Below are 20,266 nucleotides of genomic sequence, written 5' to 3'. Positions count from 1 at the left end.
ATTTAATAAACATAGCTCCATTTGACACTAATATAATTGCATCATATGACATCCAAAATCAAGATCTTTGAGAAAAATAACAAAAGTAGTATCTGTTCAAATTTTTATTTTCATTTACATTCAGATAACTGTAGAAAGGCAGCAAGATTAAATTCCCAAAATGGAGCTTGTAGTGTATTGTAATTGTATTTTAGATAAATAAAATTTATGTACTGTGTTGCCACAGTTATAAGATGATTCAGCTGTCACAAAATCAGGGTCATACTTCACCAAGTTAGATAACAAAAGGACGTTTCTAAAGCTGTGTCAGTTGAAACAAAAGTTGCTGTCATTTTACTACCAGAGAACCTAAATCTGTATTCTGAATACCGGTTTTGTCTGTTTAAATAAAGTATTTTTCCAATCTTATCTCCAACATAATATTGTTTTAATAGTGTTATAGTGGAAGTAAATACAGTGGATAATTCTTTTTCAGTCTGTATTCTTGATTTGAATGTACGTATCATATCTTGACAAAAATGGAAAGTTTGGTATAAAAACCCTACATTTCTATCAAAAGATATTTTGGAAAGATATTTTCATTTATTATATTTATTGATTCTTGCTTAAGGGTGGGAAGTGAATTACATAGAAAACCTCCACTACCACTTTGTGCAACTGGAAATTAATCCTGTACACAAAACTGCATACATTTAACTCCTGAGTTTCTAGCTCCCACCTTGAATGGTTTATTTGTTCTACTTTGATGAAGAAACTGATAAAGCCATTTCAGATAGATAGACATGACTGCTGATATCAATAATCTCTAAATAACTAGCAGTTGATACAATTAGAGTGACCACAAAGTCATCTCAGTAATTTTATTCACTCAAGAATTACTGCAAAAAAACTGCAATAAGAATTACTGAATATGTTATTACTTAAGTACAGATCCTTTTCCTTCCTAGCATTTTGGAATTCTGAATATTTTAAACTCTAGTAGCAGCAGTGTAAAGTCTTCATCTCTCATGTTCTCTCTTAATTTCTTTAAAAATTCTTTTCTTTTAGAGATTTTTTAATTTTATTTAGAGATGATAGTTATTTGTACAAATTGGGAACACTGCTTAATGGCTGCTGCCAATAGTGTTTTTGTTAGCTGGTTACAAAAGTCCTATCTCTGTGGCACAGTCATTTTTTGCCAGCAGCACCTCATACTGGAGTTTCATATACTCCCAAGAGCTCTAAAGCTGCAGTTTAACAAGTCACCTAAAATGTGGTTGTCTCTAAGTCTGTACTGGTATCTGTAAATAAAAAGGCCAGGATGCGCTCTTGATCTCTGAAGGGCAAATGGTGTGTTGCATGCTGAACTATACCTGACAAGGAGAGTGCAATTAGTGCACAAATCGGTGCTGGTTCTTCTTTTTCTCACCTTAGCTGTATAAGAAGAAGAAAAAACAAAACATATGTTTCAGCGACAAACCTGTCCTGCCATCACTTGCAGGTGGTGGAAAAACAGTAGTGCTATACAACCTCCTTTAGATGCATATGTCTTATTAGCAATAATGAGACTTGAATGAGTTCACTGCCCATTCTTATTACAGTCAGTGCTATGTTCAGTGTATCTATCTTATCTTCTTTAGCTTTATGAGAACAGTATCTCATAATGTAAATGCATTTTGTATTACAAGTAAGTGTATATTACTACTCTCGTTTCCAGGAAAGACTTGCTGAAGAAATTGAGAAACTGAGATCTGAACTGGATCAAATGAAATTGAGGGCTGGTTCTTTAATTGAACCCACCCTGTCAAGGTAATACTTAATGACAAAAGTTTCCTCAAAAGTTCCAACTTTGAGTTGAAACAGAACATAAATAGAAGAGTCAAGTCTTTATGACAGGGATGTGCTCAGACCACGTGTAAAACAGTCATGTATTTCTTTAGAAATATAAAATCTGTGCAATGATTATTACTGTTGCTTTTTACTTTTTTCATAGGTAAACAGGGCCTTATAGCAGTGAGTATACACTGAAATATTATTAAAATTAAGGAAAGTCTTTCAAATTATGGATTTTTTTCAAACTTATATCTAAATACCTTTTTTTTTTCCTCAGCAGACCTTAAAGTTGAAATAATCATCTTTAATGCTGAAACCGATCAGCATATTTATGAACTTATTTATTTGTTCTATCAGTTATATCTTCAGCTGAGGATGAAGGCAGTATTCAGTGAGATCTGAAAATAACAGGACAGTAACCATTATGCCTCTTTTCAGTATGAAAGCAATATGGAGACAATAATGAGACAGACACCATAAAAATAGCTACTAACAGCTGAAATTAATTTATAATTCTAGGAAGTTCTTGTCTAGAAGTATCCTTCAAAATAAAATTGTTACTTTACGTATAATTGTGTGCCATGTCCGGTTTTCCTAACAAAAACTGACTTTTAAATCCTGGCAGCAAAAGCTCATGGACCAAGTCTAAATTCAGAGCACTGTAATCTTCTAAAGTTATTCTTGTTGGATGTTTTGCTTGCATCAGGTATTGTCTGCTCATTGTTTCCTCAGGCATCTTGCTTGGTATCTAGACATGGTTTCTCCCTCAACCTTTTACTATCTTTGGAATAGTATTTTTCTGTACATGGAGAAGTGTAAATCCATGAAATTCAGAATGTGATGCTTATAACTGTTGTAATATTTATTCCTTTGGGAGTGTAAGTGTGACTACACTCACACACAACACTTTCTTAAGAGTGCTTGTGAGGACACAGACTATTGAACTGCTGCAACAAACAGCTGAGATGTTTTGGAGCAGCTGTTCTTGGTGATCAGCAGCCTTTCTTGTTGGGTAGATGAGTATCATTAACCTGTGCCCTGTAAATTGGACTCTGATTAGCCCTTGTCAAAAGGCTGTTTGAATTTGATAAACTGCATAAATGTCTTGAGAATTCAGCAGGTTTGCCTAAAACAGTATGTTTCTCCTGTGACCTCACCTTGCAAAGCTACCAGCCCTCTCAGGAGTAGGGAGGTGCCAGCATTAAATACTAATTGTTTTCAGCCATATTCAGCTCTGTATTTGCAGGAATTTATTCATTCAGCAGAGTAATGAAGCTGGCCAGCTGTTAAATATCTGCTGTCAGACACCGGAACCTGGGTTGTGTCTGTTTTCCTGCCAACTTGCTGCACAAGTGCACAGGTGTGACCAGCAGGTCGAAGGAAGTGATCCTGCCCTCTACTCTGCTCTTGGGAGACCTCACTTGGGGTACTATGTACAGTTCTGGTCTCCTCAATACGAGAAGGACATGGAGCTGCTGGAGGAAGTCCAGAGGAGGGCCATGAGGATGAGAGGCTTGTGAGACTGTGTGGAGACCTCATGGCAGCCTTCCAGTATCTGAAGGGGTCCTATAGGGATGATGGGGAGGGACTCTTCATCAGGGGCTGTAGTGGCAGGACAAAGGGTAAGGGGTTAAAACGTAAACAGGGAAAATTCAGGTTAGATATAAGAAAGAAGTTATTTACTGTTAGGGTGGAGAGGCCCTGGAATGGGTTGCCCAAGGAAGTTGTGAATGCTCCATCCTTGGCAGTGTTCAAAGGCCAGGTTAGACAGACTCTTGGGTGATGTGGTCTACCTTTATGGCAGTGACTTTTTATTTTCTGTGTACAGTATTTACTGTAATAGAACTTTTCTCTGATAACTAATAATACTTGGCACTTCACAGAATCATAGAATGATTTGGGTTGGAAAGGACCTTAAGATCATGTAGTTCCAACCCCCCTGCCATGGGCAGGAGCACCTTCCAATATACCAGTTTGCTCAAAGCCGCATCCAGCCTGGCCTTGAACACTGCCACAACTTCTCCAGGCAACCTCATCACCCTCATAGTGAGGAATTTGTGCCTAATGTCTAATCTGAATGTCCCCTCTGTCCTGTCACTACATGCCCCTGCAAAAAGTCCCTCTTCAGACCCCTTTAGGTATTGAAAGTGTTATAGATATTCTCACTCATGAACATGTAACACATGGAACCTCAGGCATATTCATTCAGGAAAGTAATGGAAGGAAAATATATAGTATTGTACATTCAACAGCTGGTTCTAGTAATTATCCTGTAATCTGTTTGTTTATTCATGCTAAAGTTTTGGACAATAAGTTTTATTGTGCAAGCTAATTTTAAAAAAACACAAGTTTTATTTGTTTAGTTTCTTCCTTAGTTTTCTCATAGTAAGTTTTCACTTTAACGTTCTTTCTTGTGATGTGGTTTTACCATTTATTATTTGATACATAATAGTTTGTTTGTTTACAAAAACAAATCTGTGTTCGTAGATTGAAGGTCATTGAATTGTTGTTGCTATTACTATTACTTTCTCAGTCTACTGATGTGGTTTCCTTATAGGCCTCACCTTGACTCATCAGCAGAGCTGAGGTACTCTGTGGGCTCACTGGTTGATAGCCAGTCTGACTATCGGTCAACAAAAGTGATAAGGCGACCTAGAAGAGGCCGGATGGGAGTTCGCAGAGATGAACCTAAGGTTAATCCCCAATTTGTTCTCATATACTGGCTGATAGGAGAATGTATTTTAGGCTGTTAAGCTTATAGTTTGTGTTTTTCCAGAAAACAACAAAAGCCAACAACCCACCAAACAAGAAAACCCAAGCCAAATAGCAGGGTTTTTTTCTACACATGCTCAGACATGAGTACTGTACTAAAATTAAGGCAGGAAAGGTTGAAGTTCAGACATCAAAGTTAAAGCACACTTGACTATCTGTCTTTTCTGGGCATCTTTTTGTGTAAATTTTCCTGATAGTGATTTTATACCCTATTAGAAATTATGTGAAAATACTTCACATCATCTATGGTAATACTGCAAGTATTAATGGAGAATTAATCATTGAATAAGTATTCTTAAATGTTAGTTGTTTTCCTTTCCCATTTTATAGAAGTTCTTATTTGCAGATCTTTTACATGGAATAAGCCATGTTCCTATTCCATATAAGCCATAAGCCATATCCTTATTTCCACTCAGGTAAAATCACTTGGAGATCACGAGTGGAATAGAAGCCAGCAGATTGGTGTTTTGAGCAGTCATCCATTTGAAAGTGACACTGAAATGTCTGACATCGATGATGATGATAGAGAAACACTTTTCAGCTCCATGGACCTTTTGTCACCAAGCGGCCATTCTGATGCTCAGACTCTGGCCATGATGCTTCAGGAGCAGCTAGATGCAATTAATAAAGAAATCAGGTATGTAGCCTGAACCAGTTGTGATGTACTTATGATTACAGCTTCAAGCTTTCTTTAGTGCATGAGTTAAGGTATCATTCATAACAATTAGAACACCTCTTGTACCTTTAAATGTTTGATAGTGTACCTGCTTTTCATAGGAGAGTAATGATTATGTGACGATAGCAATGACATCCTCATTCCCTAAACATAGAAATTTCTTTCAAAAAATGTTCCAAGTGAAGAACTGCTGACCAACTAAGGAGAAATATACTAGAGAAGGCTAACACATGGCAGATGTGACAGATCGCTGCTCATAGGCCTCTTTTCAAGGTCTTTTTCACCTTTCTGCATGACTCCACTTAGTCAGTAATGACCTCCTATCAGATGTATTTTATTTCAGTTTTCTTCATGCTTTCTTCTGGTAATTATTCTTATGCTACATCTAATATAAACAACATTTTCTAAGACGTGGTTTTGATTTTCTATGGAGGCATTGAATGTGAATTTTCATGCTCCAAGTTGTGTTACAGTGCTTGAAAATAGGTGGTGAATTGAATGTATCTTAATTATTTGTTTGAAAATGTAATGGAATGATAGAGATTCCAGTGGCATACTTTAATTGATTTTTATAAATGAAACCATATTTTAGGCTTACAGCATTCCTACATGTAACTGTAGGGTAACTTAAAAAAACCCAACATGGTGTACGAAAAAAAATCCTCTCATTAGTGGCTTTCTCTAGAAGGAGGTGAAGGAGATGTTACTAATTGTATTAGTGGCTTTCTCTATGAGGGTGATAGATGCACCACCCGTGGAGACATTCAAGGCCAGGTTGAATGAGGTTCTGGGTAACCTGGTCTAGTTGAAGATGACCCTGCTCATTGCAGGGACTAGTTGATGTTTGAAAGTCCCTTCCAACCCAAACCATTCTCTGCTTTTATAGACAGAAAGACTGGTTAGAAATTCAGTCAGAACCAGACTACCTTTGCCAGCCCTCAGTCTTTGAGCAAGATAACTTTAAAGGGAGAACTGTACTGGAATATATTGAATTTGAATAACTTTTCTGTTCCAATCCTTTATACTTTTTCCTCCTCTTTACAAAAAAAAAAAAAAAAAAAAAAAAAAAAAAAAGACTCCTTCTAACCTGGGTTGATGGACAAAGGACTTATAAAGAAATGCTTGATTTTAAACACATTTTTTCATTCTAGGTGAAATCACAATTAAAAAACAAAACTAAAAACCCAGTGGAAGCATCCTATTGAGGCCATGTTTAAGAAGCTTTTATTTTTTGCTAAGAGAGCTGTTTTAATGAAATTCACTTAAAACCTCAGTGCTTTAGAAGCAGTTATTTTTTCATCAATTCATAGGGACGAAACAGACAATTTGTTTTACATGTTCTCTTGTTTTATTAATTTGGATTATTTTAGCAATTCCCTTCTTAAAGACCCAGTTTCATTGGATTTGAAGTTTGTGTTTGTGATTTAGCAACAGAAAATCAGATGAAGCCAACTTAAGACTGGAATTATTTTCTTGTAGTAAATCGGGTTGTTAACTCCCCCTCCCCTATATGATCTATAATTTTTCATTCTGGTGATTAAAAAAATACCCTTTCCAATATTATTTTGGTGTTGATCTATGATATTTGTCTTTATTTTCTTTTACTTTCAAATCTCATTTGAAAGAATGTTTATTAGTTTTTCTTTTGGGGTATCAGAGACAAATACAACATTTTCTTTTGTCAAATAAGGTTAATCCAAGAAGAGAAAGAGTCAACAGAACTGCGTGCAGAAGAGATAGAGAACAGAGTGGCCAGTGTAAGTCTGGAAGGCTTAAATCTGGCCAGAGTCCACCAAGGTACCTCCATTACTGGGTCAGTGACAGCATCGTCACTTGCAAGCTCATCTCCTCCCAGTGGACACTCAACTCCTAAGCTCACTCCTCGCAGTCCAGCCAGGGAGATGGATAGAATGGGAGTTATGACGCTGGTAAGAAACTTTGTGATAACAATTTTAGGTGTGATATTTCTGGTATTAAATGCTTAATTTTTCACTGTATGAATGGCTTATCTCTCCAATTCTTTATTCACCTCTTTGATGTACATATAGATAGCAAATTCGCTAGGATATGGACATTTGGGTGTTTGGGGGTTTTGTATTGTGTTTTTGAGCACTGCATGATTCACCAGGGGCATAATGGTCTGAGGACCAAGGGCTTCCAGCACACAGGCTGTGGAATTAATAAGAAACAGAACTTATTACTGGAATTACTGTAATCAATTTATATGTAAAAATGTTTGCTAATGAAAAGCTGTGAAGTGATACAGTTATTACACAGTAGTCTGTGGGACTACGCCAAGTTTAAACCTCCAGGAAATGTCTAGAAGACATTAAAACCTTCTACTACTTCATACATATAATCATTTGGATCTACTTCTATATTTGGTATACTCATATACTTGCAACATTTTTTATGTATTCTTCATCATGGTATATCAAATACTTGAAATAAGTGGGGTTTTTTTTTCCAATAGTTGATTTCACTGATATATTTTTAATAATACAAGCAGCACACAAATGGATACCAAGCCATCAAATTGCCATGCAAAGCATTTTTAAAATACTGTGCCTTTGAGGACATGTTCTGAAATACCTGTTTTGATTTGAAAAAAAAAAAAAAATTACTTTTTGTCTTAGACAAAAAGTAACAGCGTAACAGTCAAGAAAATGAAGGTAATATGCATTGACATATTCAAGACGTAAACCTCTGATAAGAATGCAGATGCAGGATTCAGCATTCAGAGCGGTCTACAAACTATTTTTGAGCCTGAGTGAATTCATCCTTTTAAGCACTAGGATTGAATCAGAGCAGCTGCCTCTGCTGATCTCTATGTGCAGGGAGGAGAATAAGATACATGTAATCCTATTTTTTATTTGCTGTTTCTCTGATAATCGTGGTGTCTCCAGTGTCCCGTTGTGGTCCATTCCTGGGGAGCAACAGCAATAGTTCCCTTTGGAGCCCCTCAGCAGAGGGGAAATGAGCCTCAATCTCAATCACAAGGCAGAAATTAACTCTCCTAGCCAAGAAGGCTGCTAAGAAGAACTGGGAGTGAAGTCTGGCTACAGATAAATGCAATGGTTAAACTGACCTTCCAGCAGACACCTGCACTGCCTGGTTGCCTTGATTTGGACACAGTAGCTTTGGGTCAGTAGGTTCATCAGATTCAAATATGAAATGACAGCATAGCCTCTGTTCTTCAGGCTGCCATGGACTCACTGGTATCCAGCTCTAGCTGTGCTAAAGCTCAAATGGGTATGTCTGTATGGCATAAGTTGCAGTTGAGTTCTGGATATACCATAAGCTGTAAAAGCAGCACCTGACTGGGTGTTCAGCAGCACAGCCCACAGCCTTGCTCACCATCATCAACCAGTTCAGGACACTTTTGCCCAGCATTGTTTCAGCAGGAGCTCAGTGTTGAGTATCTCCTCCTTACTGGCTGGTGACAGGTGCTGACTGGCTGTTAGACATCTTCTAAGTGTAAACTTTGTGTTGGGAAACGTTTTGTAGAAGTTTGATCTCTAGAGCACAGATTGCCTAATAATCCTGTAGGAGTTGGCTGGAGAAGCAGTACTGCGTAAGTTTCCGCAGCCCAGGTAAATGCAGTAAATATATATCCTGCAAAGCATCTTCAGCTTTAAATGAATGAAACATCTAACAAAAATAAAAATGAAAAGGGGGTTGAACAAGACATATTCTAGCAGCCTTCTACTTCCAAATAATGCTTCAGTGCAGAAGATGCGTGAATTTGATTCCATTTACTGAAAACGGTAGTCACTTTGATATGGGATAGCTGGAGAGAAAGACCCCTTTTTCAGACATAGTATTTGTTGGTGGTACTTTTTTTTATACATGGTGAGACACCAATACATTTGTAATATTAGATAAAACTAAATCTCTGTTGGGGGTAGCAGAAAGACTTATACAAAAACTCAGAAAATAAAAAATGCTGTAATAAGCTTGCAATGTCCTGTTCTTGATAAGCTCATGAAAACGAAGGCAATCATAAATATAAATCAGAAAAATAACTGCTTTCCCAAATTGGCATATTTGTCAGGGTTTATGCTACGACAGCAAGCATATAATTGGTATATAATGTGGATGGTATTAATGAAACTTCTGCTTTCCACTTTTGAATGTGAGAAGAATGAATGTGTGGCATTTTGTTATGCTCAAATAAGATTTATTAATCATTCTTTTTTTGTTGTTGCTGCTTTTATTACCAACCTAAGCCAAGTGACCTAAGGAAACATCGGAGAAAGGTATGATACTAGAGGGTTTTTTTAAGTTTGGGAAAGCACATTTTTCATATTCCTCTGCTATTCAGATAACCTTGCCAGCCTCTGCATCCCCTCTGCTCCTTTTCATTCAATTCCTGAATATAATCATTTTAATCCTACCTAGAAAGGTTTGCAGGTGTCACAGCTAAGCCACAGAATCAAGGCTCACTAGTGATACCTCGGAGTAGTAGCCTCTAGAGCACAAACTTAAAGGAATGTAGTTTAAAACTAAAAACTAAAAGCTAAAAACTAAAACTAAAAATAAATAAAAAGTGTGGATGCAAAAGAATTACCTTCAAATGTATTTTGACCATTGTTCTTGCTGGAGGAACCAGAGTGAGATTACTTGAAGTTTTCTCAAGCAGTGTAAAGTTATTTACAGCATTGGCACTGATTATGGGATTTATCTTTGCATGAGAGGAGACAATATTAAAGGTAAATCATTATATGCTGTGATATCAAAAATTCATTTTTGTCCATGCTTATTTTCAAGCATTCTGACCATTCTGTTAACAAGCTATGGAGAGAGTGGTCCTATTTATGTTTTTTATTTACCTTCTCCCTTACATCCCTGAGAAACTTTGTTTACTCAAATAATCCTGTTTAATGAAGAGACATACTCATGTCTAAGGTTATTTTCATGTTTAGACCTTCAATGGATCAACCTGTTTGTCATAAAAGGAATTAATTTCTTCTTCAAATGTGATCTTTCTTTCAAATACATACTTCAATCTGCCATATTTAGACAATTGCTCTTTCCCAATAGCTTCTTTTAAAAATAAGAATCCTTACAATTTGCCAAAAAAAAAAAAAAAAAAAAAGCACCTGAAACTTGACAAATTACTGCAGCATATATTGAAACTTTCTTGAAAAGCTATTCTGCTGTCAATGGAGTCTCTCTTCCCCAGATTGCAGTAGTTGAAGAAGATGGGCGTGAAGATAAAGCCACAATCAAATGTGAAACTTCTCCTCCTCCAACACCCAGAACTATCAGAATGACTCATACCCTTCCTTCTTCATACCACAACGATGCCAGAAGGTAAGATATTTGTAATATGAATTAGTACTTCACAGTTTTACCTGGTGTTATTCTTTTCAGATTATGTTGTTGTTTAACTATTCCAAAATGACTGATTTCTTCCCGCTGCTTCTTGTCAATTGTTTCCCCTGCCATGAGAGAGAAAGCCTCGTCCTTTGTCTTTTGCATGACCCTAAGAATGTTTGTCAGTGCTATAATGCAGAACCATAGAATCACGGAACGGTTGGAGTTGGAGGGGTTCTCTGGAGAACATCTAGTCCAACCCCTCTTCTGCTGCCAAAGCAGTTTCACCTAAAGCAGATTGCACAGGATCATATCCAGGCCCTTTTGAATATCTTCAGAGAAGGAGACTCCACAACCTCTCTGGGCAGCCTGTTCAAGTCCTCTCTCACCCCAAAAGTAATGAATTTTTTCCTCACATTTAGATAGAATTTTCTGTGTTTCATTTAGTGCCCATTTCCCCTTATCCTGTTGCTGGGCACCACCAAAAAGAGTCTGGCCCATCCTCTTGACACCCACCATTAAGGTATTTGTATGAGTTGATATGATCCGCTCTCTTTAGCTGGGGAGCCCACATGCAGCCTCACCAGGGTTGAGTAGAGAGTAGAGAGGCAGGATAACTTCCCATGATCTGCTGGCCACACTCTTCCTAATGCACCCCAGGACATGGCTGGCCTTCTTTACCACAAGAACACATTGCTGGCTCATGGTCAACTTGTCCGTCAGAACTCCCAGGTCTTTCTCCACAGAGCTGTTTTCCAGCAGGTCAACCCCTAACCTGTACTGGTGCATGAGGTTATTCCTCCCTAGGTGAAGGACCCTACACTTGCCTTTGTTGAACTTCCTTTCTGCCCAGCTCCCTAGCCTATTCGGGTCTCACTGAATGGCAGCACAGACTCATGGTATATCAGCCACTCAACCCTGCTTCATATCATCAGCAAACCTGCTGACCCTACACTCTGTCCCTTCACCCAGGTCATTGATTAATAAGTTGAACAAGACTGGACCCAGTACTGACCCCCGGGGAGCACTGCTAGCTACAGGTCTCCAGCTAGACAGCGTTGCTGATGACTACACTCTGAACTCTGCCATTTAGCCAGTTCACAATCCACCTTACTGTTCCCTCATTTAACCCATACTTCCTGAGCTTACCTACTAGGATGTTATGGGAGACAGTATCAAAAGCCTTGCTGAAGTCAGGGTAGACAACATCCACTGCTCTCCCCTCACCTACCCCAGCCAGCCATTCAATCATGGAAGGTTATCAGATTGGTCAGGTGTGATTTCCTCTTGGTGAATCCATGTTGTCAACTCTTGATAACCTTCTTTTCTTCCACATGCTTAGGGATGACATCCAGGATGACCTGTTCCATCACCTTTCCAAGAATGGAGGTGACTGCCCTGTAGTTTTCTGGATCCTCCTTCTCACCCTCTTTGAAGACTAGAGTGACATTGGCTTTCCTTCAGTCCCTGGGAACCTCTCCTGCTCTCCATGACCTTCTGAAGATGATGGAGAGTGGCTTAGCAATAACACCTACCAGATCCCTCAGCACTCATGGGTGCATTGCATCAAGGCCCTTGAATTTGTGGTTGTCAGTTTTGCCTAAATGATCTCTAACCAGATCCTCCTTGACCAAGTGAGTCTCTTCCTTTCTCCAGACTTTCTCTCTTGCCTCCAGTGTCAGGGATTCCCAAAGGCTGGCCTTAACAATAAATCCTGAAGCAAAGCACACTTTCAGTAACTCCTGTCATCTCTGTATCATTTGTCATCAGGGCATCCATCTCATTTAGCAGGCCCACATTTTTTCTAGTCCTCCTTTTGCTACTGATGTATTTGAACAAGCCCTTGTTGTTGTCCTTGACATCCCTTCAGATTTAATTCCAAATGGACCTTAGCCTTCCTCATTGCATCCCCGTATACTCTGACAAAGTTCCACTATTCTTCCCAAGTAGTCTCTCCCTTTTTTCATGTTCTGTAAACTTCCTTCTTCTGTATGAGTTTTACCAGGAGCTCCTTGCTCATCCATGCAGGTCTCTTGCTCCCTTTCCTTGATTTCTTACTCGTAGAGATGCATCAATTTTGAGCTTGGAGGAAGTGTTGCTTGAGTATTAACCAGATCTCTTGGATCCCCCCTACCTTCCAGAGCCCTAACCTGTAGGACTGCACAAAATAGGTCCTTGAAGAGGCCAAAATTATCTCTCATGAAGTCCAGAGTGCTTATCATAATTCTGCTTATTGCCCTGCTCTTTTCACACAGGATCCTAAACTCCACCATCTCATGGTCACTTCAGCCAAGGCTGCCCCCAACCTTCACATCCCCAGCCAGTCCTTTTTAGCATGAGGTCCAACAACACACTTCTCCTCATTGGCTCCTCCACCACCTGTGTCAGAAAGTTATCACCAGTGCTTTTCAGGAACCTTCTGGACTATGTGTCTTTAGCGGCATTGTCTCTCCAGAAACTACCAGGTTGAAGTCCCCCATGAGAACCAGACCCTGTGATCATGAAGCTACTTCCAGCTGTTTTTAGAAGGACTCATTGACGACTTCTTCCTGTGTTTTTAGAAGGACTCATGGACGACTTCTTCCTGATCAAGTGGCCTGTAGTAAACACCCTCAACAGTATCACCTGTGTTAGCCTGTCCCTTAATTCTTACTCTTAAGTTTTCAACTGGTTCTTCATCTGCCCCTATGAAGACCTTAATACATTCCCATAAAGGGCAACTCCACCATCTTGACTTTCTGGCCTATCTTTCCTGAAAAATACATAGCCACCCATGACAGCATTATGGTCATGTGAGGTATCCCACCATATCTCTGTAATTGCAATGATATCATGGCCCTGCAAGTGCACACATCTCTCTGATTCTTCCTGTTTACTCCTCATGCTGAATGCGTTGGTGTACAGGCATTTCAGAGAGGTAATTGAGCATGTGGGTTTCCCAGGAGAGATGCAAAAGGATCCATCCACCTTAGCCATACATACCCTTGAGGTGGTTGGCCTTCTGGTTTTCATCTTGGGAGGCAGCTGAAGAGCATTTGTTGCTGCTCTGGTTGGTCTGGCATATTCCCCAGTTGGATGCAATAGTGTGACTATTGCCACTCTGGACCCTGCCCATATATGCTGGATATTTCTTTTTGAGGTACAGTGTCAATCGTTACTAGAAGGAGTGAAACTGCAGATCCTAGAAAGACAAGCTGCAGTCTGATTCCTGTGTTTTTCATCAATTTTTCTTAGCAAATTGAAAATAATTATTTACTTTCAGCCTTTTTTTTCAAGTATGACCCATTCAGACTGATGGACAAAATGTGATCTTGTATTGCCCTACATGTTGCTAAATTGTTTAAAGATGATGCAATTGTTTCACTTGTTGGGAGATCATTGCTGAAGTATAACCTATTTGTTTGCAGAGCTGCTCAGAAGAAAGTAAAATCTTACCTGCAAATATTGCCATGCTATCTATTCCATTTCTTTATTATCATTTTGTAGTAGCTTGCCTGCTTCATTGGAGCAAGAAAGCATTGGTCTTGGCAGTGTCAATAGCAGCCAGGACTCCCTGCACAAAGCTCCCAAGAAGAAAGGAATCAAGTCTTCGATAGGACGCTTGTTCGGTAAAAAAGAGAAGGCTCGTCTTGGACAGCTCAGTAAGGCATTAGTGGTAACAAGCCAACATCACCATTTCACAGTCATTTTTCTATTTTTAATTTTGCTGCTTTTCAGTTTCCAATTTGCTTATTTTTCTGTTTTGTCTGGCAGAACTTTTCCATTAAACTTCATTGCTATCAGTTGTATTTGTCATGAGTTTGCTATAACGTAAATGAAAAGAGACTCCTGGCACAAATTACTTGAGTCATCCTCTTCACTGAACCTACTGCTTCAATAGTCTCTTGAATTAGGGTAGAAGTGCTAGCAGTGTATTCTCAAATAGCCAAATAATGAGGAGGTCAGAAAGGAGTAAGTAATAAACTGCTAAAAGCAGTGTAGCTATGTGATGTGGAAGGTCCTTGCAAGTAAGTGTGGTTGTTTTTCAGATTTCATTGTGTTGATAGATGTCTGCTAGTGCCTATCACTGAATGTCCTCACCATACTCTTCCAATTAGCTATGCTGCTCACAGCAGTGCTTTGTTTTCTTTCTAATACTTATCTCCTTTTCCCTTTCTAAGAAGAACCTAGTCTAATTCATTCCTGGTAAAAATTTTCCTCTGTGATTTTCCACAGGAAAATACACACTACATGCAAAATTTAAAAAAAAAAAAAAAAAAAGTCATAGCATAGCTTTATTTAATTACCTTAGGTAACATAAGCAATAGAAGGTGAAATGACTGTCTTTAGTAAAGGCTTATAGTCTGCATGCCCAGATAGGCAAATACATCCTTAGCTGCAGTCTGTATTGCTAGGCTATCTGATCTAGCTAGGTTAAGATTAGCCTGCATACACATGCCAACAAACCATCAAACTGGAATAGATGTGTCAATAAAATAGAGATATTAGCTATTTCTTAGTTAGAAAGATGTCACATGATGTGAATTTGTGAGGCACTACATTTTTACTGCCATGGTGACCAAATAACATCTGTAAAAGAATTTTAAGGGTTTACAGTGTCTAAACCAAAAATTAAAAAAATAAATTCATATTAAAACATGTCCTTATCACAACTAACAAACCCATCACTAAAATCATACAGAATAAAATAAGGTAACATTCAGGTCAGAGTGTCAAAAACTCAAATAACAGCATTCTCCATTTATACTCCAACTTTTCTCTCACTGAACTTTGTGTTCTTGGAAAAAAATTCTAATCACAATTTAAATTGTTTTTTCCCCCACTTTAAGAAGAATAAAAATTATTTATTCAGTCTTTTTAATAGTGCAATGTATTTCAGAATCTACTAAATGAGCCTTTCAAGTACACCTGTATGTCACCGTCTGCGCTGATGGAGAACTTTATAACTTCAGAGTGCATTATTATTTCACATTTATATTCCATAAAACCAATTTTATTCATACAGGTAGATTAAGCATAATAATCTATGATGTCACAGTAATTCAGTAACACAGAGGATAAAGGTGTAACAAAATGTTATTCTTCCCTGCAGTTCCTTGCAGTGTAGAACAAAAATAAAATAGCAGGAACAATGTAATCTGCAAAAGACTAATTTCTTAACAATGCCCAGCGTGTGTAATAAGACATATGTATAATTGGATAAAGTTTATTTGTAAGTCTCAACACTAGCTCATGAAATCACAGAATGATACTAGTGAAGATTTGCTATTAAATGAAACAGCAAAGATTTCAGTATAATTCACATTTTAATTAAGCAAACTAGGTTTACAGGAGTGTATAAAAATAACAGTAGGAATATTAACTGCCCAAAAAGTAGATGCAAAATATTTTTAGAAATTGAAAAGACATTGAGTAGCTAAATTATAGTTTTTCTCATCTTAATTCTGAAGATATCAAAAGAAAACCAAATATTGACTGGCAATTTTCGTTCAATGGCTGTACATTAAAGACCAAACAAGATTTAAAAAATATCAATCATGGTAGTACTTGAATCAATTCTATGATGGGTAGGCTATCTGTGCAGCTGTGTAATTAATATTTCTATTTATAGTAAGTTACTGTACCACAGAAATCAAGTAAGCCCTATCATTACTGCACTGCAATATATTTGTATGTTTTTTACAACTTATTATACAACATAAATAAAAGAATCTTATTTAATTCCATGCTTAAATTAAACATTCTAATTTGATATGGATACATACTACTTATTTTTAATATGGAAAATATCTTTTCTTCAATAGCTTATCAAATATTAAAGAGGTAATAAATGTGATTTTGAGCTACAGAAACATTAATTTGTTTTCTTATATATGCATATTTGCACATGCACATAATCATGCTTAAAGAGCACTTTAAAAGTTCATGTCAATGCAGAGGATATTAGGGATCCCAGTGATATTATATAGTGTAAGTACACATCATGTTTCCATAACTAATTCTATAATATCTCTAAAAATCACATGTAATATATACTTATATTTAAGAAGCAATACTGTAAACTCCAAAGTTTTATAACAAACTTCAACAGAGCCAAATAATCACCCAAAAGGTCTCCTTGCTCTGCATTCCCTGCAGAGCTCTGAAATTATTAGTTTTCTACTGCTAAACTTGCCAAAGTTTCATTTATTTGTAATTTGCTAGTTTTACAACCTCTGTCAAACGGTTTGTGTTCAAAGGTAAATTCATGCCTTAGGAGATCTTTCTCAGAATCAGGAGCCAAGATTTCTAGATTCTTCAAGATTTCTTTAATTATGGGAAGAGAGAAAAGGAATGTCACAGGGACCATGGGTGTCTTTTGTTTATTTATTTATTTGTTTGATTTTAAACTTACCCACTTGGGGAATACCACACTAGATGCATAAGCAGGTCCATTCTTCCATGAATCCAGGCAGCAATAAAAAAGTCAGAACATCTTTCTGCTTCTGCACTGGGAAAGTCACTTTAGTGGATATATTCTATGATCTATGCTCATCATACAGTGGCAGTAATGTCCATAGTTTATAATATGATCTTATTGGTCAAGGTGTCCTTGTTTACCGCAGGCTTTCCTTGTCACTCTATGGAAGTTATTCAAGTTTCCTCGCCTTTGACAGGAATTAGGTGCCCACGAGACATATCCAGGAAGACCTGAAAGGCTTTTTACTTCTCTGACAGATTCTTCATGTCATCTCTGGCTGGGGAATTCACAGGGATAATGACATCAAAGACTCTAAGACTCTCTATGAGAGCAAAATAAAGACTTTAGTAGTACAACATTACATAATGATATATTATGTCAGAAATAATGACAAGTTCTTGGGAGCTTGAGTTCTTGAGAAGACCCTTTCATTTGTACATTTCTCAACTAAGATTAAAAAATGGTGACGGCATTGCTTAGTTAGGATCATGAGACTGAACTTCACGAGGCAAGGAGAAACAGGCGAACGAGATAATGTTGCACTCTTCATAAACTTCTGCTAAACACAAGGAGGAAACAGTCTTTCCCTCTACTTCTACTCTTTTCCACATAGCAAAAGCTTGCCAAAATTTACTTCCGTAGGTTATAAATGTTGTCCACAAACACCATGTATCATGGTTTAAGGAAAGAAACATAGGTGGTAGTGGTGGGTGGGAGGGAGATTGAAGGGTTGAGGATGGGAAAAACTGGGAAAGAGTTATGGGAAAATATGAGGGGGCTTGTTTTGTTTTGTTTTGTTTTGTTTTCCAGGAGGCTACATGGAAACAGAGGCAGCAGCTCAGGAATCTCTGGGATTAGGAAAACTTGGAACCCAAGCAGAAAAGGACCGAAGACTAAAGAAAAAGTGAGTACCTTTTTTGTGTGACTTTCATTGGCTCAAACTTGATTCAAACATCAAGTTTGTATTGTTTTTATACACGTGTAATGAGAAGCAAGACCGTTCACTATGGCAGTTTAGTACTTAGCATGTTTTTTTTCCAAATTAAAAAGTTTTAAAGCTGCATATAAATTGTAGGGAAAACCAGTCTGTCAGTTGCACGGTATTGTTTCATCTGTGAAAGAATGTACGCCTATGAGAAAGAGACATTTTCTATTTCACATTGTCATGAATTCCTTTTGACTTTTGCCTTCCATGCAATTCTTTAAAAATAGGCAGGCAATTAGTGACTCACTACATAGTTAAATTATTTTCATAAGGTAAAGAAAAATAATTTTTTTTGCATTGTCTATTGAACATATGGTTATTTCTGTCTATAGAAGTCAAAGGCTTCCCATAAACCCTGGCAGCTTCGCTTTCTTTTTGCCTGTCAGCAAATGGCAACCTAGCTTTTAGTTTGCATAAATCATATAATAATTTAATACTATATTTGCTCTCCCTCCTTGTAAAATCAGTACCCTGACTCATAACAGCTTCTAGCACCTACGGAGAGCTATTAAAATAAAGCTACAAACACAAAAGAACCCTCTTGGCAGCATCACAATTCCAGTGTAATTAGAGGGTGTTGGAGAAAAAAGCTGGTACTTAAAAGTGACTGCAAATTCATTTCGTAAACAAACAGGTTTATTTTTCATCCATAGCCATTGACTTTTGTGCTATTATTTGGATTCTGAAAGCCTAATTTTTTAAATTTGCAGGGATTTCAAGTTTCTTTCAGTCTTTCAATGTTCCTTTACAAAGTTTCAAGAGAATTTGCAATTCTAATCCAAAGAATCTAGTGATACTGTTTCAGCTTCTCTTTAAATTTATATATAATTTTAATCACTACTTTCATATAAATCTCCTGATGAAATACAACTTTAAATGTAAATGTCCATGTAACATAAAAATGTGTTTCATTTAAATCAGCCTCAATTTAGCAATTAAAGATAGTAAAGCAATCATTGTGCTAGCTGAGAGAGAAGAAATGTTTTAAATTCAATTAAGAAACTCACAATAACATTCACAGGGATATCAGTTGATGAGTTTTGTCCCTGAATTTCTTATCTATACATTTCTATCAGTCATTAGTCATTTAGAAATATATGAGTGGAAAGATTATATTGCTATGCTTTTTCACTAAACATAGACAACATTTCTGATTCTAAAGAATATCAGTGAATTTTCAGCAGTCTGTTTTTTGAAATCCCTATTTATCTTCCAGCTCTGATGACTGAAGGTACCACAGTATTGAAATCACTTTGAAGGGACGAATGTGTTCCCTTTGTTAATTTTTTCATATGTTCTTTAAACTGGATAAAATAACTTCAGACTTGATACATACTACTGCATACTTGACATGACTACTCAACATATGAGAGTGCCTACCAAGTTTTGGGTCTGGAAATAGTAGGTGTACAAGTAATCTGTTTTTATACGTATGTCTAATCTCACACAAACAGACTTTTCCATGCTTTCTGCTTTTCAAGTCTTTCCTTTCTTTCTCCTGTGTCTTTGTGTCTTTGGTTCTTTATGGATTAGATGTAATCAAAACGTTCTCTGCCAGAAGGAAAGAAGTCTTTCCTTTATGAATAGGACTGTTCATCTAGTCTGAACTGTATACTATTTATCATCAGTATATGCTATATACCTATGTCATTTTTGTTTTTTTCCTAATTCCTTTAGATTTGTCTGTCTTCACAGTTTCTCACTTTGGAATCCTTACAACTGCTTTTAAGATTACTGCTAGTTTACTGTCGGAGGAAGGTTTCTGTATGTATTACATAGTTGTACAGGATATGGGAAATATGTGACATTTAGTATTAGAGGTATACATGAGGTTCTACTGAATTATAATAGTGATTAGGGAGCCAAGCAATTAATAGGGTATAAAAGAATTAACAATTAATTGTAAAAAATGCAGTCTTATATTTGCATGTCTTACCTCAGAAAGTATTAAGTTGAAACAGTCCAGAAAGTCACTTAAATGAAAAGTTTGTCTCAGTAGTCAGATTCCTTTCTGCCAACACTTATAAGCACAATGCATAACTCCCTCTGGAAGCAGAGCCTTAACGGTAGCTGCAAGGTTACTGATCTGGGTAATGCAGATGGGAATATTATTCCCTGTGTAACAACAAGGATGATGTTAATGTGTATGAGGTCTTTATAAGAGGTAATAACAGAAGTCTGAGGATAATTTTCTATCTTAGGATGTAGCAGTAAGATTTAAGTCCAAGCATTTGATTCCATT

At 37.2% G+C, this 20,266-nt stretch overlaps 1 protein-coding gene across 2 annotated transcripts in view; it reads left to right on the top strand.

The window, feature by feature from the left end:
• PPFIA2 (PTPRF interacting protein alpha 2) overlaps positions 1-20,266 on the top strand; it is a 127,549-nt gene that overhangs the window by 71,863 nt on the left and 35,420 nt on the right. Inside the window, exons 12-19 of one of the 2 annotated variants that reach the window (XM_065669600.1) lie at positions 1,697-1,788; positions 4,370-4,505; positions 5,001-5,221; positions 6,951-7,188; positions 9,490-9,519; positions 10,446-10,576; positions 14,066-14,220; positions 17,850-17,943. In XM_065669600.1, the coding sequence (XP_065525672.1) occupies positions 1,697-1,788; positions 4,370-4,505; positions 5,001-5,221; positions 6,951-7,188; positions 9,490-9,519; positions 10,446-10,576; positions 14,066-14,220; positions 17,850-17,943 (1,097 nt within the window). Of the gene's footprint in view, positions 1-1,696; positions 1,789-3,141; positions 3,173-4,369; positions 4,506-5,000; positions 5,222-6,950; positions 7,189-9,489; positions 9,520-10,445; positions 10,577-14,065; positions 14,221-17,849; positions 17,944-20,266 lie in introns of those variants that run through there. The other variant, XM_065669609.1, reaches the window with a different exon arrangement.

The sequence above is a fragment of the Lathamus discolor genome, chromosome 1, assembly GCF_037157495.1.
Source record: "Lathamus discolor isolate bLatDis1 chromosome 1, bLatDis1.hap1, whole genome shotgun sequence".
Taxonomy (NCBI): domain Eukaryota; kingdom Metazoa; phylum Chordata; class Aves; order Psittaciformes; family Psittacidae; genus Lathamus; species Lathamus discolor.
This window is presented reverse-complemented; position numbering and strand designations above follow the sequence as displayed.